The 18,444-nt window shown below is 45.3% G+C and overlaps 1 protein-coding gene across 5 annotated transcripts in view; it reads left to right on the top strand.

The window, feature by feature from the left end:
* The window catches only part of NUBPL (NUBP iron-sulfur cluster assembly factor, mitochondrial), a 173,385-nt gene that overhangs the window by 14,781 nt on the left and 140,160 nt on the right, over positions 1-18,444 (top strand). For 4 of the 5 annotated variants that reach the window (XM_050953940.1, XM_050953944.1, XM_050953942.1 and 1 more), the window contains one exon: positions 38-72. The exons of the other annotated variant lie outside the window; for it this stretch is intronic. In XM_050953940.1, the coding sequence (XP_050809897.1) occupies positions 38-72 (35 nt within the window). The remainder of the gene's footprint in view (positions 1-37; positions 73-18,444) is intronic. 5 annotated transcript variants of the gene reach the window in all.

Consider the following 18,444-nt stretch of genomic DNA (forward strand, 5'->3'; position numbering starts at 1 on the left):
TGCTGATTAACTTTTTTTTTCCTTTCCTTCCTTACAGTAAACATAGCCCTTGCATTAGCAGCACATGATTCGGTAGGTGAACAATTAGTTATCAAACTTAAAATAAACCTAGTTTGTTGTGAGTGATGTAAATAAAAAGTTACTAGTGGGGGCCACTAGTTAAATGAAATCAAAGTATTTACTCTGAGTAAAATGCTATGAGAAATAAAGGAAGTTACATTTTATGTTGATTTGTTTATTTTGTTGGCACAGTGAATGAGTCAGTAGTCCTGATGCTTCACCTGGGTTTGCTAGCACTGTCCTCTGCCCCTATCAGTGTGTCTGTGAGTTTGCTGGATTCTGCAAGGGCACATAGGTCCATACTAGTGGCTATTGGCACAGGCTTGAGTTTACTTTCTCATGATACTGATTTGGAAAAAAAGTTGTGTAGGTGATAGATAATGGTAACAGAGGTTTACTCTTCTATGGGAGCAATTAATATACAAAAATACTTGAAATGAAAGGCTGAAGAAAAAGGAACTAAATGTCTCCCTGAAGCCTTAAAGTCAGTTTTTTGTAAAGGCTAACACAAGATTATTACTGTAACTTGTGATATCACAAAGCTAAAATTGTAATTTCAGGTCAGAAATGGGCAGCTGGAACCAGCGTACTGTTAAGAATAAGAGGGCTTTACTATGCTCACCAGCCATTGTAAATTGGGAAAAAACGAGGAGTCCTTGTGACACCTTAGAGACTAACACATTTATTTGGGCATCAGCTTAAGTGGGCTTTAACTCACGAAAGCTTGTGCCCAAATAAATGTGTTAGTCTCTAAGGTGCCACAAGGACTCCTCATTGTTTTTACTGACAGACTAACACGGTTACCACTCTGAAACCTGTAAATTTGGAGTACTTCCATTGAAGTAAGTCAACTCAGAAGTAGGCCAGATTCTTTGTCTTCTACAAGTATCCGTTATATTTAAGAGCAAAGGAAGATCTATAAAATACTGTTTGTATGGATAAGGCATTAGCTACTGTACAGAGCAAATACATATAGGACTAGATGCAGAAAGAAAGTTAGGCATGATGATGCCTAAATTTTAAGTGCCTACAATATCACTGGGATTCATCAAGCCTGAGTTAGGCGGCTAGGGCTCTTTATACAATGAATGGGGAGATGTAGACACCTCCAAATAGGATGTACAAAAGCCAGCATGATAGGTGACAACTTGCCTAAGCTAGCCAATGGGAAGTGCCAATGTGAAGGTTGTGTTCTAAGCCCTACCCCTTAGCAGTTTGGAGCCCAAGTCCAGGTTGAAGGGAAGCGCTTCCCTCTGTTTGGGATTCTCAGCTGCAAACTCTTTTTGGGGTTAGATGCATATGCTGCTTTTACAAGAAGCTGCAGGAGAAGAACAACCTTCCTCATAACTTTTAGTCCAGTGGTTAGAGTTCTCACCTGGGATGTGGGAGATGCTCAAGTTCCTCTTCCATCGGAGATGGGATTTGAACAGGGAGTTGCAGTTTCTGAAGGGAATGTGCTATCTACTGGGTTATGGGATAATCTGATGTAAGGCTCTGCTGGTCGCTTCTGTTGAAGTTGTTCTACTCTTGATAAATAATTTTAAAAAGTCATTGGAGCAGGGAACTGGATTCTAGCTCTCCCATCTCCCTGGGGCGTGCTTTAAATAAAAAGCTAGAGTGATCCTCATGCTTGCTCTCTTTCTCTCTCTGACCCAATGAGTTTTTCATTATTTTATGCACAGTGGAACAGTTTCAACAGGAGAGATTGAGAGAGCACTACATCAGAATATCCCATAGCCCAGTGGTTAGGACATTCACCTCAGAGGTGGGAGATGCTTGTTCAAATCTCTTCTCTCAGGAGGATGGGGGACTTGAACTGGAGGGTCTTACTCATTCTAGGTGAGTACTCTAACCATTGCGTTAAAACTTAAGAAGGAATTGGTCCTCTTCCCCTGCCATATAGTGAAAGTGGGATTTTTTTTGTTTTTGATTTATGTAAGGTTCTGCTGTTACTGGGGTTTTGGTGTGGTAATGGCAGCTGACCTGCCTGGCAATGGGTGAATGTTGTACTTTTCTAACACGTTTATACATTTTTTTTTATTTAATCAAGGAAGTTTGTTTCTGTCACTGCTTTACATCATTCAAAATGATAAGGTGAACACATGAGCAGGGACAATTAGGAATTAATATGCACAGACTTTCCCTCAATATAGTTATCTATATTAGTTCAAACTTCAATCACTTTTTTACATCAATCTGTACAGACTTAGATTAAATCTCAGGTAAAACTTCCTAACTGTAAGAACAGTAGGACAAGGGAACAGACTGCCTAGGGAGGTTGTGGAAGCTTCTTCACTGAAGTTTTTCAAAAGGAGGCTGGATAGCCATTTGTCTTGGGTGGTTAGACAACAAATCCTGCATTTTGGCAGGGGGTTAGACTAGATGACCCTTGTGGTCCCTCCTAACCCTATGGTTCTATACTGTGGATAATATCCATCCCCCATTTTATAAGTGGTCATGTCATTCATAAGTACAATGCATTGGCACTAAAATTCCACATCTCTTCCTCAAACACCCTACTTGCACCTGTACCCTGCCCTCCCAGCACATTCATAAAGGTACTATTCCCTCTCTTCCATTGGGCCATACAGGTCCACAATGTGGGAACACAAAGCATCTCTGACCTCTGTTACCTGGATGCATCCAGCTCCAGATGTGGTAGGTGTACATTCAGCCAGAAAGTGCTGATTCAGTGGCCCCTCACTGTCATAGATCTGTTCAGAGGGAAATGGCTCGCCTCTGGCTTCACAAAGATTGTGAAGAGCACAGCAAGCCACGGTAATGTGGACAGGGTTGATGACACTGGCATCCAAATGGTTCTGTAAATGTCTCCAATGGAATTCAATCTCCCAACAGCACATTCAACAACCATTCTGCACCTGCTGAGTGTGTAATTAAATCCTCTTTTGCCTGGGCCTCTGAAATCAGGGTATGGATTCATAAGCCTAGTAAAAAGGAGGTATGCAGGGTCCCCCAGAATAACAGTGAGGACAGTAATTCCATTTATGACAATGTCACTTGGTGGTGACTGGGACACGTAAGGTTCGAGTGGCTATTTAATGGGGAGGAACAACGGAACACGGCAGAATTGGGTTTAAAAGCCAAATGGCTGCGTTTATTCTTCTTTAATTAGTAACAGGGACAAGTTACAGCTTGGGCCAGGGAAAAAAACAGTTTATCAGCTAGAGCTATTATCTATTTAAACCATACACTTCTTCATACAAAAAAAAAAGGGGGGAAAGCAAAGGCAGGGAGTATAGACTATAAAAGTAACAACTTCTTCTATCCACAGAATAAGGAACAGAAGAAAGGAGGCAAGGAGCGGGGGGAGTTAGCAGAGGCAGAATACTTGTAGAAGTTACAAAATATGTACCACACTCCAAATACAGCTGACCAGCAGCATAGGCACCGAGTACATAACGAATTAGGGGATGTGGTTTTATTTCGACACGACACAACACGAGCGGGCAAAATCCGGAGGAGACTCCTGGCTGACAGGGTGATCAGAACTCTCAGCTAACACGTTGGGACTCCTGCTGATTTTGGCGTGGGACATAGTTTTGTTTGGGGGTCCGTACTTGTGTCGGTTTCTGATTGGTTCCCTTTTTACATGTGTTGGCATTGGATTGGTTCCTAGCTCCTTCGCCTTCTAGGTTCCGGGCTGGAGCCCCTTACGTCAGCAGAGGCTGCACTCGGCACACTGCCTTCTTTGTCCGAGACAGGCTTTCATGTCCATATATGGCTCACGGGGGGTTCACCGGACACACTACTGGTGCACCCAGCACACTACTCCTTTGTTCGTGACATGCTTGCATGTCTGCACACGGCTCTGGCCTGACCGACAATTGGCCAGGCCGACAACTTGAGCAAGGGTTTAGGGTTGCGACGTGCCCCCGTGGCCGATTGTCGGTCCGCTACGAAAGGGATAGCCCATGCCCAGGAAGAGGGGGTGAGTCTAGGAAAGGGGTAAAAATTTAGATCAAAGACTCAGTGTCCAACTGGTTGTCGGAGGGTTGGAGTGGGGAGTATTTAACTTGAACGGGAAAAGCAGATACAGCTTTAACTATGAAGGCTTTAATAACTGCAAGGCCTAAACAAAAAATAACAATAATAACTACTGCAATAATTAACCATTGCTTGAGGGATTGTGCCCAAGATCCTAGTCCCCACCCCAACAAAGTGGTTTGCCATCAGTCCCAGGATTGGCGTTCATCACGGATGCGGACGGCTAGTGATGACAGCTGTTGAGAGATAGCGGAGACGTTGTTCCATCCAGGACGTAGGCGAAGGCAGCACTGGTCCTTGAAGCGGGGGTCAAGATTTTCTAGGGCTTCACAAAAGTCCTAGTGGAGTAGAGTTGTAGCATTAAGCTATTCTGCTTAGCATACTTGGCTAAGATAGTAAGAGAATCATCAACCTGGAGGAATCCAAGGGCTGTAAGATTAGTAAGCATCCCTAATTTTACTGAAAGGCTGCAAAGCTGATTGCGGGTAAAGGCATAACTGAGGGGGTTAAACTGTACATAGCCCCAGAAGAGGGTCTCGGTGGCGGATTTGAGCCGGGTCCACCATGCGAATTCGCGTTTGTGTGGGCCAAATACAGGGGGAGGTCTGTGAAAGACTCCACTTCCTTTAATGAAAATTTGACCAAGAGCACAAATGCCCTTGGGGGACTGAAGATGACTGTGGGTACTGCCATGGCTACACAACCAATAAATTCCAGGGGGAGAATACAAGCTAGAGGTGTTGGCCCATCTAAGGAGCATGTTTCTTTTATCCTCAATTGCGGGGTTGCGTACAGCTGTGACCCAGTAACGACATGCCCAATCAATGGCTCTAAGGCCAACTGTTTGCTCATTAGTAGAAAACGCAAAGCGGGAAGAAGATAACCATGAGTTGGCATCAAAAACAGTAATGGGGACATTAGACTGATTAAGGGTGGCTAGAGTGGACTTGAATGCTTGATAATACCAGCTGGGGGAGTTCCCTGGCCTATTAAGGATCATCATAGCCATCATTAAAATCATATACTACATCACACCAGTGACAAGGGGGTGGGGGCATACAAAAGTGAGAACAGTTGGGATACGCTCCCCAGGAATGGTGGGAGGTGGGACCCAAAAATACAAAATGAGCTGGCAGGAGGCCTGGGGTCAAGCACAGAAATAAAAGTGCTAGGGGTCTCAAATCGATCTGATTGGGTAGAATTACAGGTAAACAGGTGTCGCCAGGGCCAATCAGGTTTATCACACTGCGAGGCGGGATCCTCGCGAGACACATCTTTAATGGGGAGAAACTCAAGGGAAAAGGAGTCCCCCCAGGGATGGATAGGGGGCTAGAGCATACCACATAATGCTGATTTGGGGGAATGGAAGAAACATCGCCTGAATTAGCGGCCAGGAGTTCCTGACGGGCATAGGCTAGGATCCAGTTCACCAGAGGGTTCAGATGCGGCTGATTTGGTTGTGAATAAACGTGAAACGAGAAAACAGAGGATGGGAAGAGCCCTAGGGTGGGTCCCATTATGATCGCCGCCTGAGCCAGTAGTGATGAACCAGCTGGGTTTCTGACTGGCCAGTGCACACAACTTGATACGTATTGGGGAAATGGCCGGGCTTGAGAACCATGACTGGAAGGGGCTGCGAGCGCCCGGATGCTGTTGGGGCACGTAGCCATACTGGCTCTTGGGGGGTGAAAACCGGTTTCTAGGGTGGGAGTGGCTCCGGATCAATCTTTGGCCACCGACTATAAGCCGCATTCAATGTAATAAGGGCTTGAGGCAGGGCTAAAGGCCAGCCTTTGTAGTCAGGTTTTCCAATGATGGCACGGAGTTGCGTTTTGAAAATTCCAGTGCGACGCTCTATGACACCATTGCTGTGGGGTTGGTAGGGGAGATGGACGTGAAGCCGGGCGCCCCATTTGGCAACTAAGGTTTCGAAACTATGACTGGTAAATGAGGGGCCTCCATCGGTTTGGATTTCAGAGGGGACACCCCAGGCTGCAAAAACTTGAAGTAATGCCTTGTTAACTGCTGGGGCTGTAGACCGCCTTAGGGGCGCAATGAATTTGGCGCAAGCCTAGATCTACAGCTACCAGCCCCTTTGGAAACAATTTGGCTCCAGCTAGGGGGCCAATTAAATCTAATTGCCAATGATGTCCAGGGCTGAAGAGCTGGGGTTGTAACGCTCCGTGAGCTATGGCAGGCTGGGACATCTGGCGACTTGCCTGGCACTGCTGACAGGCATGAATGGCTTCATTACAGTGCTTACGGATCAAATCCGCTTTGCGGTACCCGTGGGCTGTAAGAACTTGGTGAAGGGCTTGCCCAGGTAGGTGTTCCCATTCCTCACATAGCCATGTTAAAAAGGGGTCTTGGGCTTCTGTAAGGGCGATGGAGGCTACCTCAGGGCTGCTGGGGTTCTCGGCCTTAAAGGCTCGGAGGCGTTGATCAAGAGCGGTATGTAAAGGATTACTGTCAGATCGGTGGGAGGGACAATGAGTAACAAACCAGGGCAATTTGGTCTTATGCATAAGGGTAAAAATTTGCTCCCATAATTCCTCATGTGCTTGCGGCTGCCTCTCGCGAGTGAGGATGGACACCCCGTAAGCGAAGTCTATACCCAGAACGACTTGAGTACGGGGATGGGCACAGGCGAGGTGGGAGGCGGCTAGGAATATGCCCTGGACCTCAGCTAGTTGTGCTGAGGCATGACTTGGGAGGAGCTCAGCCTGGAATACTTTACACTGTTGGCAAAACATACCGGCATGGGGGGAAGGGGCCGTGCCCCCATCGGACACGATCCATGGTTCAATTGCACTAGGCTAGGCTGAGGTCCTCCTCAGTAGTGGAACTTGAACATAATACCCATTGCGCTGTAAACACCAGTTTCTCCTAAGTGGCTGATGAGCCGTGAAACTGCGGGCCTGGGGTAAACGACAGCCATTGGATGAGCTGTACGTGGGGGTCTTGGAGCTTTCCGCAGGCTAACCGAGCCCAAAGGGCGGCCAATTTAACCCCGAGGAGCATGTGTCCTACCGACCCATACCGGTGCTCTGGACTATTAAAGGTGTGAGCGTTGTGATATACCGCTTGGTTTTCTTGGGCCGTGAGCTGTGATTGACAACTTGATGAGGATTGGATCTTTTGGGTCCCATCGGTAAAGGGCTGGATTAGAGTGAAGCCGTGCTGTTAAATTATTTATTGCCTGATCGGCTTCCTCAGTCCAGAGCAGCCTTTTTCTTTTTGCAAATTGCTGGACGGTAAAAAGAGCATTGAGTAACATGGCTGGAAGAAAAGCTCGGTGATAGTTAAGTATTCTGAGCACTCTTTGAATTTGTTTTTTTGGGGGGGGGGGATGGGTTCCCACCTTAACTTTGGGGTTGTAATGAATGGTATGAGGAATGCTGGAGGATCCTTTCCTCCACGCTGAACCCTAAAAACTGGAACGAGGTTGAGGGCAATAGGCAGCTTTTTGCCTTATTAACCTCCCATTTGTCATTATCTAGAGCCTGAAGATCCTGATCGGTAAGAGTTTGGACAGGGCTAGAGTCAGGACTACAAATAAGGATGTCGTCTACATAATGAACGACCTCTCACCCGGGCTTGGGTGAAACGACTTGAAGGGTCCGACTCAAGGTCTCAGTAGCACAGGCTGGCGAGTTCTGATATCCTTGGGGGCAGACCAGCCACTGATACTGGGCGCCTTCATATGCGAAATTGAGAAGCCCTTGTGGGTCATAAAGGGGAATCTGATAGTACATATCCTTAAGATCAAGGGTGCACGCCCATTTAGCCTGGCGATTAAGGAGGACGCGTTCAATTGTAGGTAGATCCCACTGGCTTGCGAACGCAATAGCCTCAATATGTTGTTTAGCCGAACGGTAATCAATAACCGTACGATACTCATTGGGTTTATGAGGCTTTGGGATGCCCCATGCACTGGACATATCGACTAGTGGTGACACAACAAATATGCTGGGCGTCTTCAAGTTGAGTTAAAAGTTGGCTAATGGCGGCTTTTCCCTGGGGGGGTGTGGGGATAGGTTGATATTTCCATGGGGTTGGATTACTAGCACGGGGTTCGTGGGGATTGGCAATTAAAGCGGCAGGCAGGGCAGTAACAATGACTGGGGCCAGCTTAAAAGCCTTAAGCTCACCCACCCCAAGAATGGCCTGATCTCCTAAAAGGGTGGTAAACTGGACAGGGTGCCCCAAAGGGTAGCTTTTACTTTAACTTCCGGTCGAGACTCGATGCTGTTAAGCCTTGGATGTGGATGACATGACCCGTACGTTTGTGGGGTATGGATGGGGAAATAATAGATACTTGGGCGCCTGTATCTAATAGAAACTGAACTTCCTGATTATCACGGGTAACTAGGGGAAAATACGGCCTCGGATCACAAGACCGGGTGTTGACCGCCATTACGCAACTGGTCTTGAATTGTTTTCCTGATGTGGGCCTTCCGGATGGTCCTCCCACCCCAAAGTTATGGCTAGAGCTTTTTGTTGTTCGGGGGTTAGCTTGTGGTCAGCATCCTTGCTAAGGCCTCCCTTATATAATAGGAACCCCAAAATTTTTTGCTCTATATAAGAACGTTCGGGGTACTTGGGCTTAGCCCCAGGGGCTACTGTGCTTGTGGCCACTATGGGTGGTTGGGGGTAGGCCACTTTAAGCGATCCATAGCCTGGAACAGGGAAGTGACCGGTCGCCCTGGGAACCCCCGTATCCATAATAGCGTGCTTGCATCTCCAAGGGGGCTACTGTCCAGTGCGATATCTACTGCTTGTTCATGTACAAGGATACTGGCAGGATCAGTAACAGCAATAAGCCTGAAATGAGCGTAATTGCTGTTGTGCTTGTGCTAAACCTAGTGGCGTTTGCACGGGAACCCACCAAACGAGGGATGCCCCTGCAATGCTATAAATTAAACTGCAGGGGGTAGAAATACCTTCTTGGGGGAGCTGGAATGCTTGAGGGCTATTTTGGACTTGTAAGTACGCTGCCACTGGAACAGAAATGGGCCAGATAGGGGCAGCAAGGAGTACTCCGCGAGCAGTCCCTCTAGACCAGGAGGTGCTTCGGGAAAGTAAGGTTGCTTCCTCCTGGTCAACCAGCTCCTGGCCGAATTCTAAAATGAGCCGTCCCAACCAAGTAAATATCGGCTCATTTTGTTCTCGCCCGGTGTCGCTAATAAACTCCTTCATTTCTGCTTTGCTGCGGGTGCGCCATTCATAGGTGACATTTTGAGCCCTGGTTGTGTCTACCTTAATGCCTGTTAACTGCACCAGCATGGCCTCAATGGGACTGGAAGGAATTTCTTCGGGGGTTGGGGGTGGTAAAACTGGGTAGAAGCTGGGAGCTGACTTTTCTAAATTCACTTTGGGGGTAAGGGGTGGAGCTGACAGATATGGTGGGGGAGAAGATTCAGGAATTTTAAGATCTGGCAAGAAGGAAGGAGGTGAGGTTTCGGACGATGGTTGGGTTGCACCGGCAGCCTTGGGGGTATCACTTATATTTCGAGCGGTGGAGATTAAAGCCCCCATTACGATAGTTAACTTATCTAGAGCTAAGCCTAGGATTTTGTAATAAGCACTGGCAACAGCCTCTGATTTATACTGGTCGGATCAAAGCTTTTTAGATACCTTTCCATCCTCTAACTCCTGCATGAGCTGAATTACTAGCACGTGTGCAGGGCCCCCGCTTGGGAGTCTCGGGGGTGGGTGGGCGGACAGGTGCCCCCAGCAGCTTTTAAAATCTTTTGGGTATCTTTCCACAATCGTGCTGGATCAGTGCCAGCACCGGCTTCCCCCGACTTGATACAAGTCGGCCGGTAACTGGCCTCTGTAGGGGTTAGCCGAAGGCCCGAGTGGCACGTTAAAAGGCAGCCTGCAGCATCAATTAACAGGCTAGCAGTATAGGTTTGACTCGAATAGCCGACTCCGATAATGCAATTCCAGCTAATTGCCTCAGAATGCCCCTGATCAAGTAAGATATGGTGCTGGAAATGGTTAAACTCATGGGGGTTTTATCAGTAGCTTTAGTTTGCCACGGACAATTATTGTGGGTTGGTGGCAGAGAGCAATTTTCCTCGCCCCATCCTGTTCGTGACGCCATGACTGGGACATGTAAGGTTCGAGTGGCTATTTAATGGGGGAGGAACAATGGAACACGGCAGAATTGGGTTTAAAAGCCAAATGGCTGTGTTTATTCTTCTTTAATTAGTAACAGGGACAAGTTACAGCTTGGGCCAGGGAAAAAACAATTTATCAGCTAGAGCTATTATCTATTTAAACTATACACTTCTTCATACAAAAAAAAGAAAAAAAAAAGGGAAGCAAAGGCAGGGAGTGTAGGTTATAAAAGTAACCACTTCTTCTATACACAGAATAAGGGACAGAAGAAAGGAGGCAAGGAGCAGGGGGAGTTAGCAAGGCAGAATACTTGTAGAAGTTACAAAATACGTACCACACTCCAAATACAGCTGACCAGCAGCGTAGGCACCGAGTACATAACGAATTAGGGGACGTGGTTTTATTTCGACATGACGCGAGCGGGCAAAATCCGAAGGAGACTCCTGGCTGACAGGGTGATCAGGCGTCTCAGCTAACACGCAGGACTCCTACTGATTTTGGCATGAGACATAGTTTTATTTGGGGGTCTGTACTTGTGTCAATTTTGGATTGGTTCCCTTTTTACACGTGTTGGCATTGGATTGGTTCCTAGCTCCTTCGCCTTCCGGGTTCCGGGCTGGAGCCCCTTACGTCAGCAGAGGCTGCACTCGGCACACTGCCTTCTTTGTCCGAGACAGGCTTTCATGTCCATATATGGCTCACGAGGGTTCACCCGACACACTACTGGTGCACCCGGCACACTACTCCTTTGTTCATGACATGCTTGCATGTCTGCACACAGCTCTGGCCTGACCGACAATTGGCCAGACCGACAACTTGAGCAAGGCTTTAGGGTTACGACGGGTGGGAATAGTGTCTCAGCGTGTCCATGAGTGTAAACTTGTGATCAGCTGAAAACCTGGATATCATGACTTTTCCAGTGCAACCCACATTGATGTTCATAAATTGCCCTCTGTGGTCCGCAAGAACCTACGTAACAATGGAGTAGTACCCTTTGCAGCTTTCTGTCTTGTACCAGCTTTACGGTTTTGTTCATTTTTAACGTTCTAGTTCTGTGTCTATCCAACACATCCTTGATCTTCCTTTCTTTCTAGTTTCTTGCATTCTGGTATGTATCACCATGAATGATCTCCAGTCTTCTTTCTTGAATTGTTATTTCCCTCAGCCAGGTCATATCTGCAGTCAATATATTTCATTTATCTGCTTTCTGACTTGTTCAGCAGTATTGGCACCACAGTTGTCTCATATATGCTTCATGTTTCTTGAAATGTCTTCAGACTTTCAGATCTTCCAGAATTTTCCAAATGCAGTAGTGGCTAGTTCAATTTTTCTTATTGTCATCCTGACAGTTCCCATTCTCCATGCTGATCTTCAGTCCAAATGTTTTGCCTTTTGCCTACTTTGTGAATTATTCTTTGTAAATCCTTGTAGATGTATACACCTACTCTCTGGCATCCCATCCTTGTCTCGGGCAGCTTAGCAGTATCTGTCTTTTGTTTTCCTTTTCCCTAGGGGTCTTCATCATATGACCAAGACTGGAGTCATATAATACACCCATTCTCGGAGCTATGTCATTAGCATGTAGTAACTAAAACAGTCTCTTCCCAATCTCTGTGGGTCACAGTTTCTCTTTTCTGTGTCTGGATGCTTGGCTGTTTCAACTCTTGACTTCCTCCTCCCAGCCTCCTTCTGGACAAACTTAGGGCTGGTCTACACTGGGAGGGAAATCGATCTAAGATACGCAACTTCAGCTACGTGAATAGCGTAGCTGAAGTCGAAGTATCTTAGATCGAGTTACCTACCATCCTCACGGCGCGGGATCGACGTCTGCGGCTCCCCCTGTCCACTCCGTTACCGCTGTTTGCGTTGGTGGAGTTCCAGAGTCAACAGGAGCTCGTTCGGGGATCGATAGATCGCGTCTAGATGAGACACAATATATCGATCCCCGAGAAATCGATTGCTACCCGCTGATACGGCAGGTAGTGAAGACGTAGCCCTAGATTCTCTGTCCCCCACGTGGCAAACAGTCCTAAAGCCGGCCCTGCCTGGCACTCTAATTCCTCTTTGATTCATGGACTCACTTACCTCCCTTCTTTATAGATTGGTACTACTATTGCTTTTCCCTATAAGCTCAGCACATTCTCTCTTCTTTCTTTTTCCTCTATTTGTTTCTCACCTGCTTGCAACAGCTCTGTGGTTATGTTGTCATTTTCCAGCACCTTTTTCAGCCTTTCTATCGAGATCTTTACTACTATTTTCTAAGAATTCTGGTATCTGCTCTCCCTCATTTGTATTGGGAAGCTTCTCTAAATCCATTTCATCTACTGTGTTCTGCACATTTTGCAGCTCTTCAAAATATTCTTTTCATTGCTTATTTTTGCTCGTTCATCCTCAGTTATTTACTTAAGCTTTTCTTTCACTTCCATCTTCAACTTGTATGTCTGACTCAGTTCTCTTATCTTTCTCTTTTATGTATTCTTCACATTGTTTGCTTATCCAGTTGTTTCTGTCTCTCCCTGCTTTCTGTTTTATCTCTCTGGTCAACCTATTGTACTAATCTCTTAGACTAGTGTCTTTCTTTCACTCTACTTCAGCTTCCTACACTTATCGCTCAACTTCACCATTTCATCTGTTATCCACCCTACTTTCTTTGTTTTGGCCCACTAAATGTTCAGCTGCTCTTGTAATCCCATTTTTTACACTGTTCCATGTCTGTTCAACATTAATTTTTTCTTTCACCAGAGCCATGATGTTTTTCTGCATGGCTTTTTTTGTATTTTTAGATTATGTCTCGCTTTTTCAATTTGTCCATGTCATAAATCTTAGTTCTTGGCACTTTTTAGGCGGTTCTCAGTCTCGACATCATTTGATGCCAACACTAATACATGATCTGATACTGGCCACACATAATCTGCATGACAACACACTTGATTTCTATCTGTGATTCGCAAATACAAAGTCTGTCATCTCTTTGTTTGCCCATCAGGTGATATCCAATCCATTTTCTCTGCAGCTTTCTTTGTTGAAATAGCCTGTTTGTTATTACCAGGTTGTTGATTAGGCAGAAATTTAGTGGCTTTTCTTCTCCTTTTCTTCACTGAGTCTAAATCTGTCTATTTCTGGAGCTCAGGAAGTCCAATCCAGTCCTACTTTTGCATTAAAGCCTCTCATCTCTATTACACTTTTTGCCTTCAGTGTAAGAGGTGGTATCATGTGAAATGCGTTAAGAGCCTGGCTTGCCTTCTGCTTTAGCACCAGTACAACTCCGTCCTAGTGTCCACCATCAGTTCATCTTGATAGAATTGTCCTTTGCCTTCCCATCTTGTTTCACATAGACCAGTGATTTCCCACTCGTATCTTTTCAATTAGCAGATTATTGCAAGTGCTCCAGCATGGTGTAATGTTCTTGTATTCCATGTTCCTATACATGTCTTATCCTTCAAGTTCATCAAGTAATTCCCTTTTCTGTGTGTTGTTGTGTATGTTCTGATCACATTCTTTTCACACACCCCCCACCTTGGTTTCTGAGTAATGAACAAGTTGACTCTTGTTTGGGCAGTGAGCAAGCTGGCATGCTTTTGTTTCTCCTTCCATTCTTCATTTGGTTTCTATCATCCACTATTTGCCAAGTATTCAATCATGACTTCTTGGCTTTCTGGTTGATCAGTGTATCGTAATTTGTTTGCCACACTGCTGTAAGCTCTCCACTAGCTTGCTATAGCACTTTCTGCCTTGTTATACTTTGTTTTGCTGGCTTCACTGTTGCAGACTTTTGTACACTTGGTGGGCCAGACATGCCCTTTCACTAGTGTTTGTCACAATTAGTTACCCTTGGTAGATTTAGCATTCAAGCCAAGGCAAGGTCCCAAGGTGTGGACCTGTGATGCGCACACACAGCGACCCAGACCACTGCTGAGAGTTGTGAGTTGCCAGGACCAGGTGCGAGCAAACCACCCCTGTGGGTGTGGCTTTTTGCTATGCAGAGATACTACCTTTGAACTCACCCTGTATACCCCATCTCTGACTAATTAAACAGAAAATAATTTAATTTTAAACAGGATTTCATTTAGGTATCTAATGAAAACTTCATGTCCAATATAAAAGGTTTTTATTATTATTTTTTTTTATGCAAGACCAGAGAGGCTAGGAATGTAGTCTTCACTTAGTGCTTGCTCCTCAGACTTGTAGCACCCGTGAGTTACCTATTATATGTGGATTAGTTAATTAGTGTTAAGAATTGTGCAGGCTCTTGAGGCTGTGCTGAGATGTATAAATCTATACTTTTAGGGAGGTAACTTAAGTTTTACTCTTGTGTCCTATTTTTAATTGCTTGCTTAGTTTTGACAGACTATTCTTCTAGTTCCTTTGATGTAGCAGCAGTTAGTTCCGCTCCCCCAGGAGCACTCAAAAGAATTTTTGGGTTTTATGCCAGATGATTCGTATTCAGAGTGGAATGACTATTTATGAAAGCTACATGGCCAGAGACAATTTATTATAGTTGAAACAACTTGAATTAATAGATGCCAGCAATAATAGGATTGAGATTGCTTGTTTATGAACAGAGTATTTTAGTGAGCAAACACCAGCTGTGCATGACTAAGGATGGCACAAATCCAGCTAGGAGACTGTGTATGTTTATCCTGTCACTATGAGGCAAACTCTCTAGTCAGCCGCCTTTAGAATCTCCTTTTCTTCCCAAGAAGATTTGCATTCCGAAGTAAAGAGTGAAACCATTTATTATGGTGTGAGAGGCAGAGGAGCCAGGGGTAAAACAGTATGGAACAAATTAGTGTGTAAGTCTAAGCAAATGGTTTCTGTGTAGTTTGGTTACGTGATGGGCAAGTATCTGATTTTACATATTCTAACCTGCTCCTTGTAAAGGGAGTTTAAGTAGATTTGGCACCAAAAATTGTGGTACTTAAAATTTGTCATTTTTAAGGAATAGACTTTGGTTTCTATAGCAAATCATTTGATTGCAAAAGAAATATATAAAAGCGTTTTTAATATAAGGACTTTCAATATTTTGTTGTGTTGTTAAAGAAGCAGTCAACCAGCAGAAGGAGCTCTTAAACAATTGTTTTATTATCTTCATTATCATACAATGAAATGATAAACATAAACACATTGCCTCATAATGCAAGAGAAATGGGGAAAAGTTAATGATTAGCTAAATGGAGAAGGACAGCAAACACAGTTGGATAAAAGTGTATTCAGCTATTAAGACAGTATTGTAAACAATGTAAAATGGAAAAACAAAAAGGGAAGAACTTTTAAATACAAAATTTATATATTATGTATAAATATTGTGTGATTAGAGCTAATTCTTGTGAGTTTTGTTTTGTTTCAAAGCTTGTGTATTCTTTGGTTGAGGAAAAATATAAATGGTTCATAATCCACCTGGGTGTGTGGTGTGGTGGTTTTTATTTTTTTTTAATCCTTGCAGTGAAGTTAGTCTTGCATAGAGCTGGGTGAATAATATATATACAAAAGAATACTTTATTAGAAAAATGTCATTACTTTTGTATATATTTGCTAATATTCATGTTGTTTGTCCAGCTCTATAAAATGGGCAAATGATTAGAGAAACAAGGACATGGGTTAATTTAATTGAAAACTATCCCCACATGCATTGAATGTGTCGGAGGTAGGCAAATAGTCTTGTGGCATCAGTCTCTTACAATGGAAATGAATGTGATATCATTTGTCTCTCTCAGAATCCAGTAGTTTTCTGCTAGGTTTCTCAGAGACGTTTTGTATTTATTTAAATACAGGTATCTGAAATAACTAGCATATGTGTTTTTTAGGGCGGTGTGGGAGTCCTAATATGGATCCTGTCCTGCAATCTGTTGGTGGGTGTTGATTACAGATTGCTCTCACCCCTCGCTCCACCGATATGGCCACCAGGTGCCCGTTATCTACCGGGTAATGAGCGTTGGAATAGGGCGGAGGTTCGATCACTGGATGCCCTGGGGGGGGGGTGACAAGTGCCCAAGGGTAGTGACGGGGATAACGCAAGCAATCAGTCGTAGTGTTAAAGATTGAGGATTTATTAAATGAGTCACAGATAAGGATAAGGGATAACACAATTAGTTACAGCTTGGGCTTACAATATAATACTAGAGCAAATAACACAAACACTACAATTACAAATAAAAGCTGGCCCTGGTATTTTTCTAAGTCCCAGTAATTATTCAGGTCGTCCCAGGGGTTAGTAAAAGTGATATTGGTGCTATTAGTAATCATAAATGCAGCAACTAATCTTATTAAACACAAATTGCGAGGCTCAACTGGTCCCCCTTGCGTTCAAGGTTTCCTGGTCAACGGGTTTCCCCTAGCAGGAGCCTTGGGGCGGCTGGAACCAGTCTCTGCCTCTTATCTAGGAGTACAGATATACAGATATCCTTAACAGCTAATCTTACTTACACATACAAACCACAAAAGTTTCATTACGGCCGGCAAGCTGTCAGGCTTCAGGGAAACGCGTGAGCCCGGAGAGAGACTGCAGGGTGATCAATCCTGGATACGGTTCGACGGGAATTCGATTTCTCTCTGCCCGTCCCCGGGGGGGGGCCAACAATATATAACGAATTTTTCGTCATAATTTACAATAAGCCAATTGCAGGGTCGCGAGTGGCTCATGCCCATACAAGGGAGGCAATCGGCCCCCAGCATCTCTACCCAGGAAGCAACCGTCGTGAGGGGAACTTCCCCTCCTCAGGTCGGCCGACCGCAAGGTGCTGTTTCCTGTTACAAGTTCTGCTTTCTGAGCAGCTATGTGATCAGTGGCAGTTCTGGGGGCTGGGGGAAAATTCCATTGGGGGGTGGAGGCCGAAGCACTTGTTGTGTGGCCCTAGGGCCCAACTTGGGGGTCTAACATGCCCCCATGCTCCGGCCGACAACGCCCAACATACCTAAACCTCAGTGTCCGAGTCAGCGTCCGCTCCTACGAGCGGACGCGTCTCAGTGGTCGAGGCAATAAGGGCACTTCCCACCATCCGCCGAACACAGGCCTTAACAAAAGCACACCCGAGGCAGAGGAGGCAGAGGCCCACCACAAGCGACACAAAAAGGGCCTGAAAATAAGACTTATAGGCACCAAGGCCCAGCCACTCCAGCCATGACCAGAAGCGGAAGGTCTCTCTGGACTCACGCACAGCGGTTCCCAAGGCCTGAAGGTCATTAATCACTTCAGTTAAGTTTCCAGAAATAGAAGACAGAGAGATACAGCACTTATCTTTAAACTGTGGATACATAGATATGAGGGTTTCACAAAAATCCCGTGATTGCAACAAAAATTGTATCATTAAGCGATTCTGAAAAGAATAATCTGCTAATTCACCTAATCGCTGATTAACTAAGCTAAAGCCCTTTGCAGTGGTGTTGGCTAGCGTTTCTATAGCTAACGATTGGAATAATACTTGCTCACGCAATAACATATATCCCACGGGGTTAAATGAGACCACTGAAGATACTACAGAGGACAACGCACCCTTTGCCCTCTCCCACCATCCCCAAGAACGTCGAACCCGCCCGGCTGAACTGGGCTGCCAGGTCTTAACATAAATGCCACCTCCTTTTATTAAAATAGAACCAATGGTACATACACCTCTAGGATTGGGAGGAAGCACCGCATAGGCTGCCTTGCCACACAGCCAAAAGTGCCCGGGTCTGAGGAACCAAGGGGAAAAGGTTGAGTCCTGACAGGCCGAGCCTCCCTTAAAAACTAACTTCTTAATGTGGCTGTGGGATAGATATGTGTGTTTAAGGGGCTGATAGAAGTTTTTGCCGTTATAAGTGTTGCCGCCGGACCCAATTTTCCAGCCGCGGTTACTGCATAAAATGGGAGGTGGGGACGTACGATTGAAAATAGGGCTGCTGGCCGTCTCATTTCCATCTACCAGCTGCCACTGGGAACAATTGGGGTAGGCCCCAACCCAACTAGTTTCTGTTCGATTATGTCCCAAAAAGGCCCAACAGTGGGATGCCATGGGCCTTTCCCCAGGTGACAAGGGGAGTGGGCCCATACGACGTACCCTAATTTCATTAAAAATAGGAAAAACAAGGGGGGAAATGGGGTCAAAAAGATCATTTGTGCAACCTGTCCATTGTACGGTGGGGAGCCACTGAGCAAAGGGGGAAGAACAATTGAGGGGATTATTAATACTACTAAAGTTAAACACTAACGGCAATAAATCAAACAAAGGCCTATTTACAGACAGCCTGTTGGAACATGCAAGACAGTTATCAGAGGTC

The sequence above is a fragment of the Gopherus flavomarginatus genome, chromosome 5, assembly GCF_025201925.1.
Source record: "Gopherus flavomarginatus isolate rGopFla2 chromosome 5, rGopFla2.mat.asm, whole genome shotgun sequence".
In the NCBI taxonomy this organism is placed as follows: domain Eukaryota; kingdom Metazoa; phylum Chordata; order Testudines; family Testudinidae; genus Gopherus; species Gopherus flavomarginatus.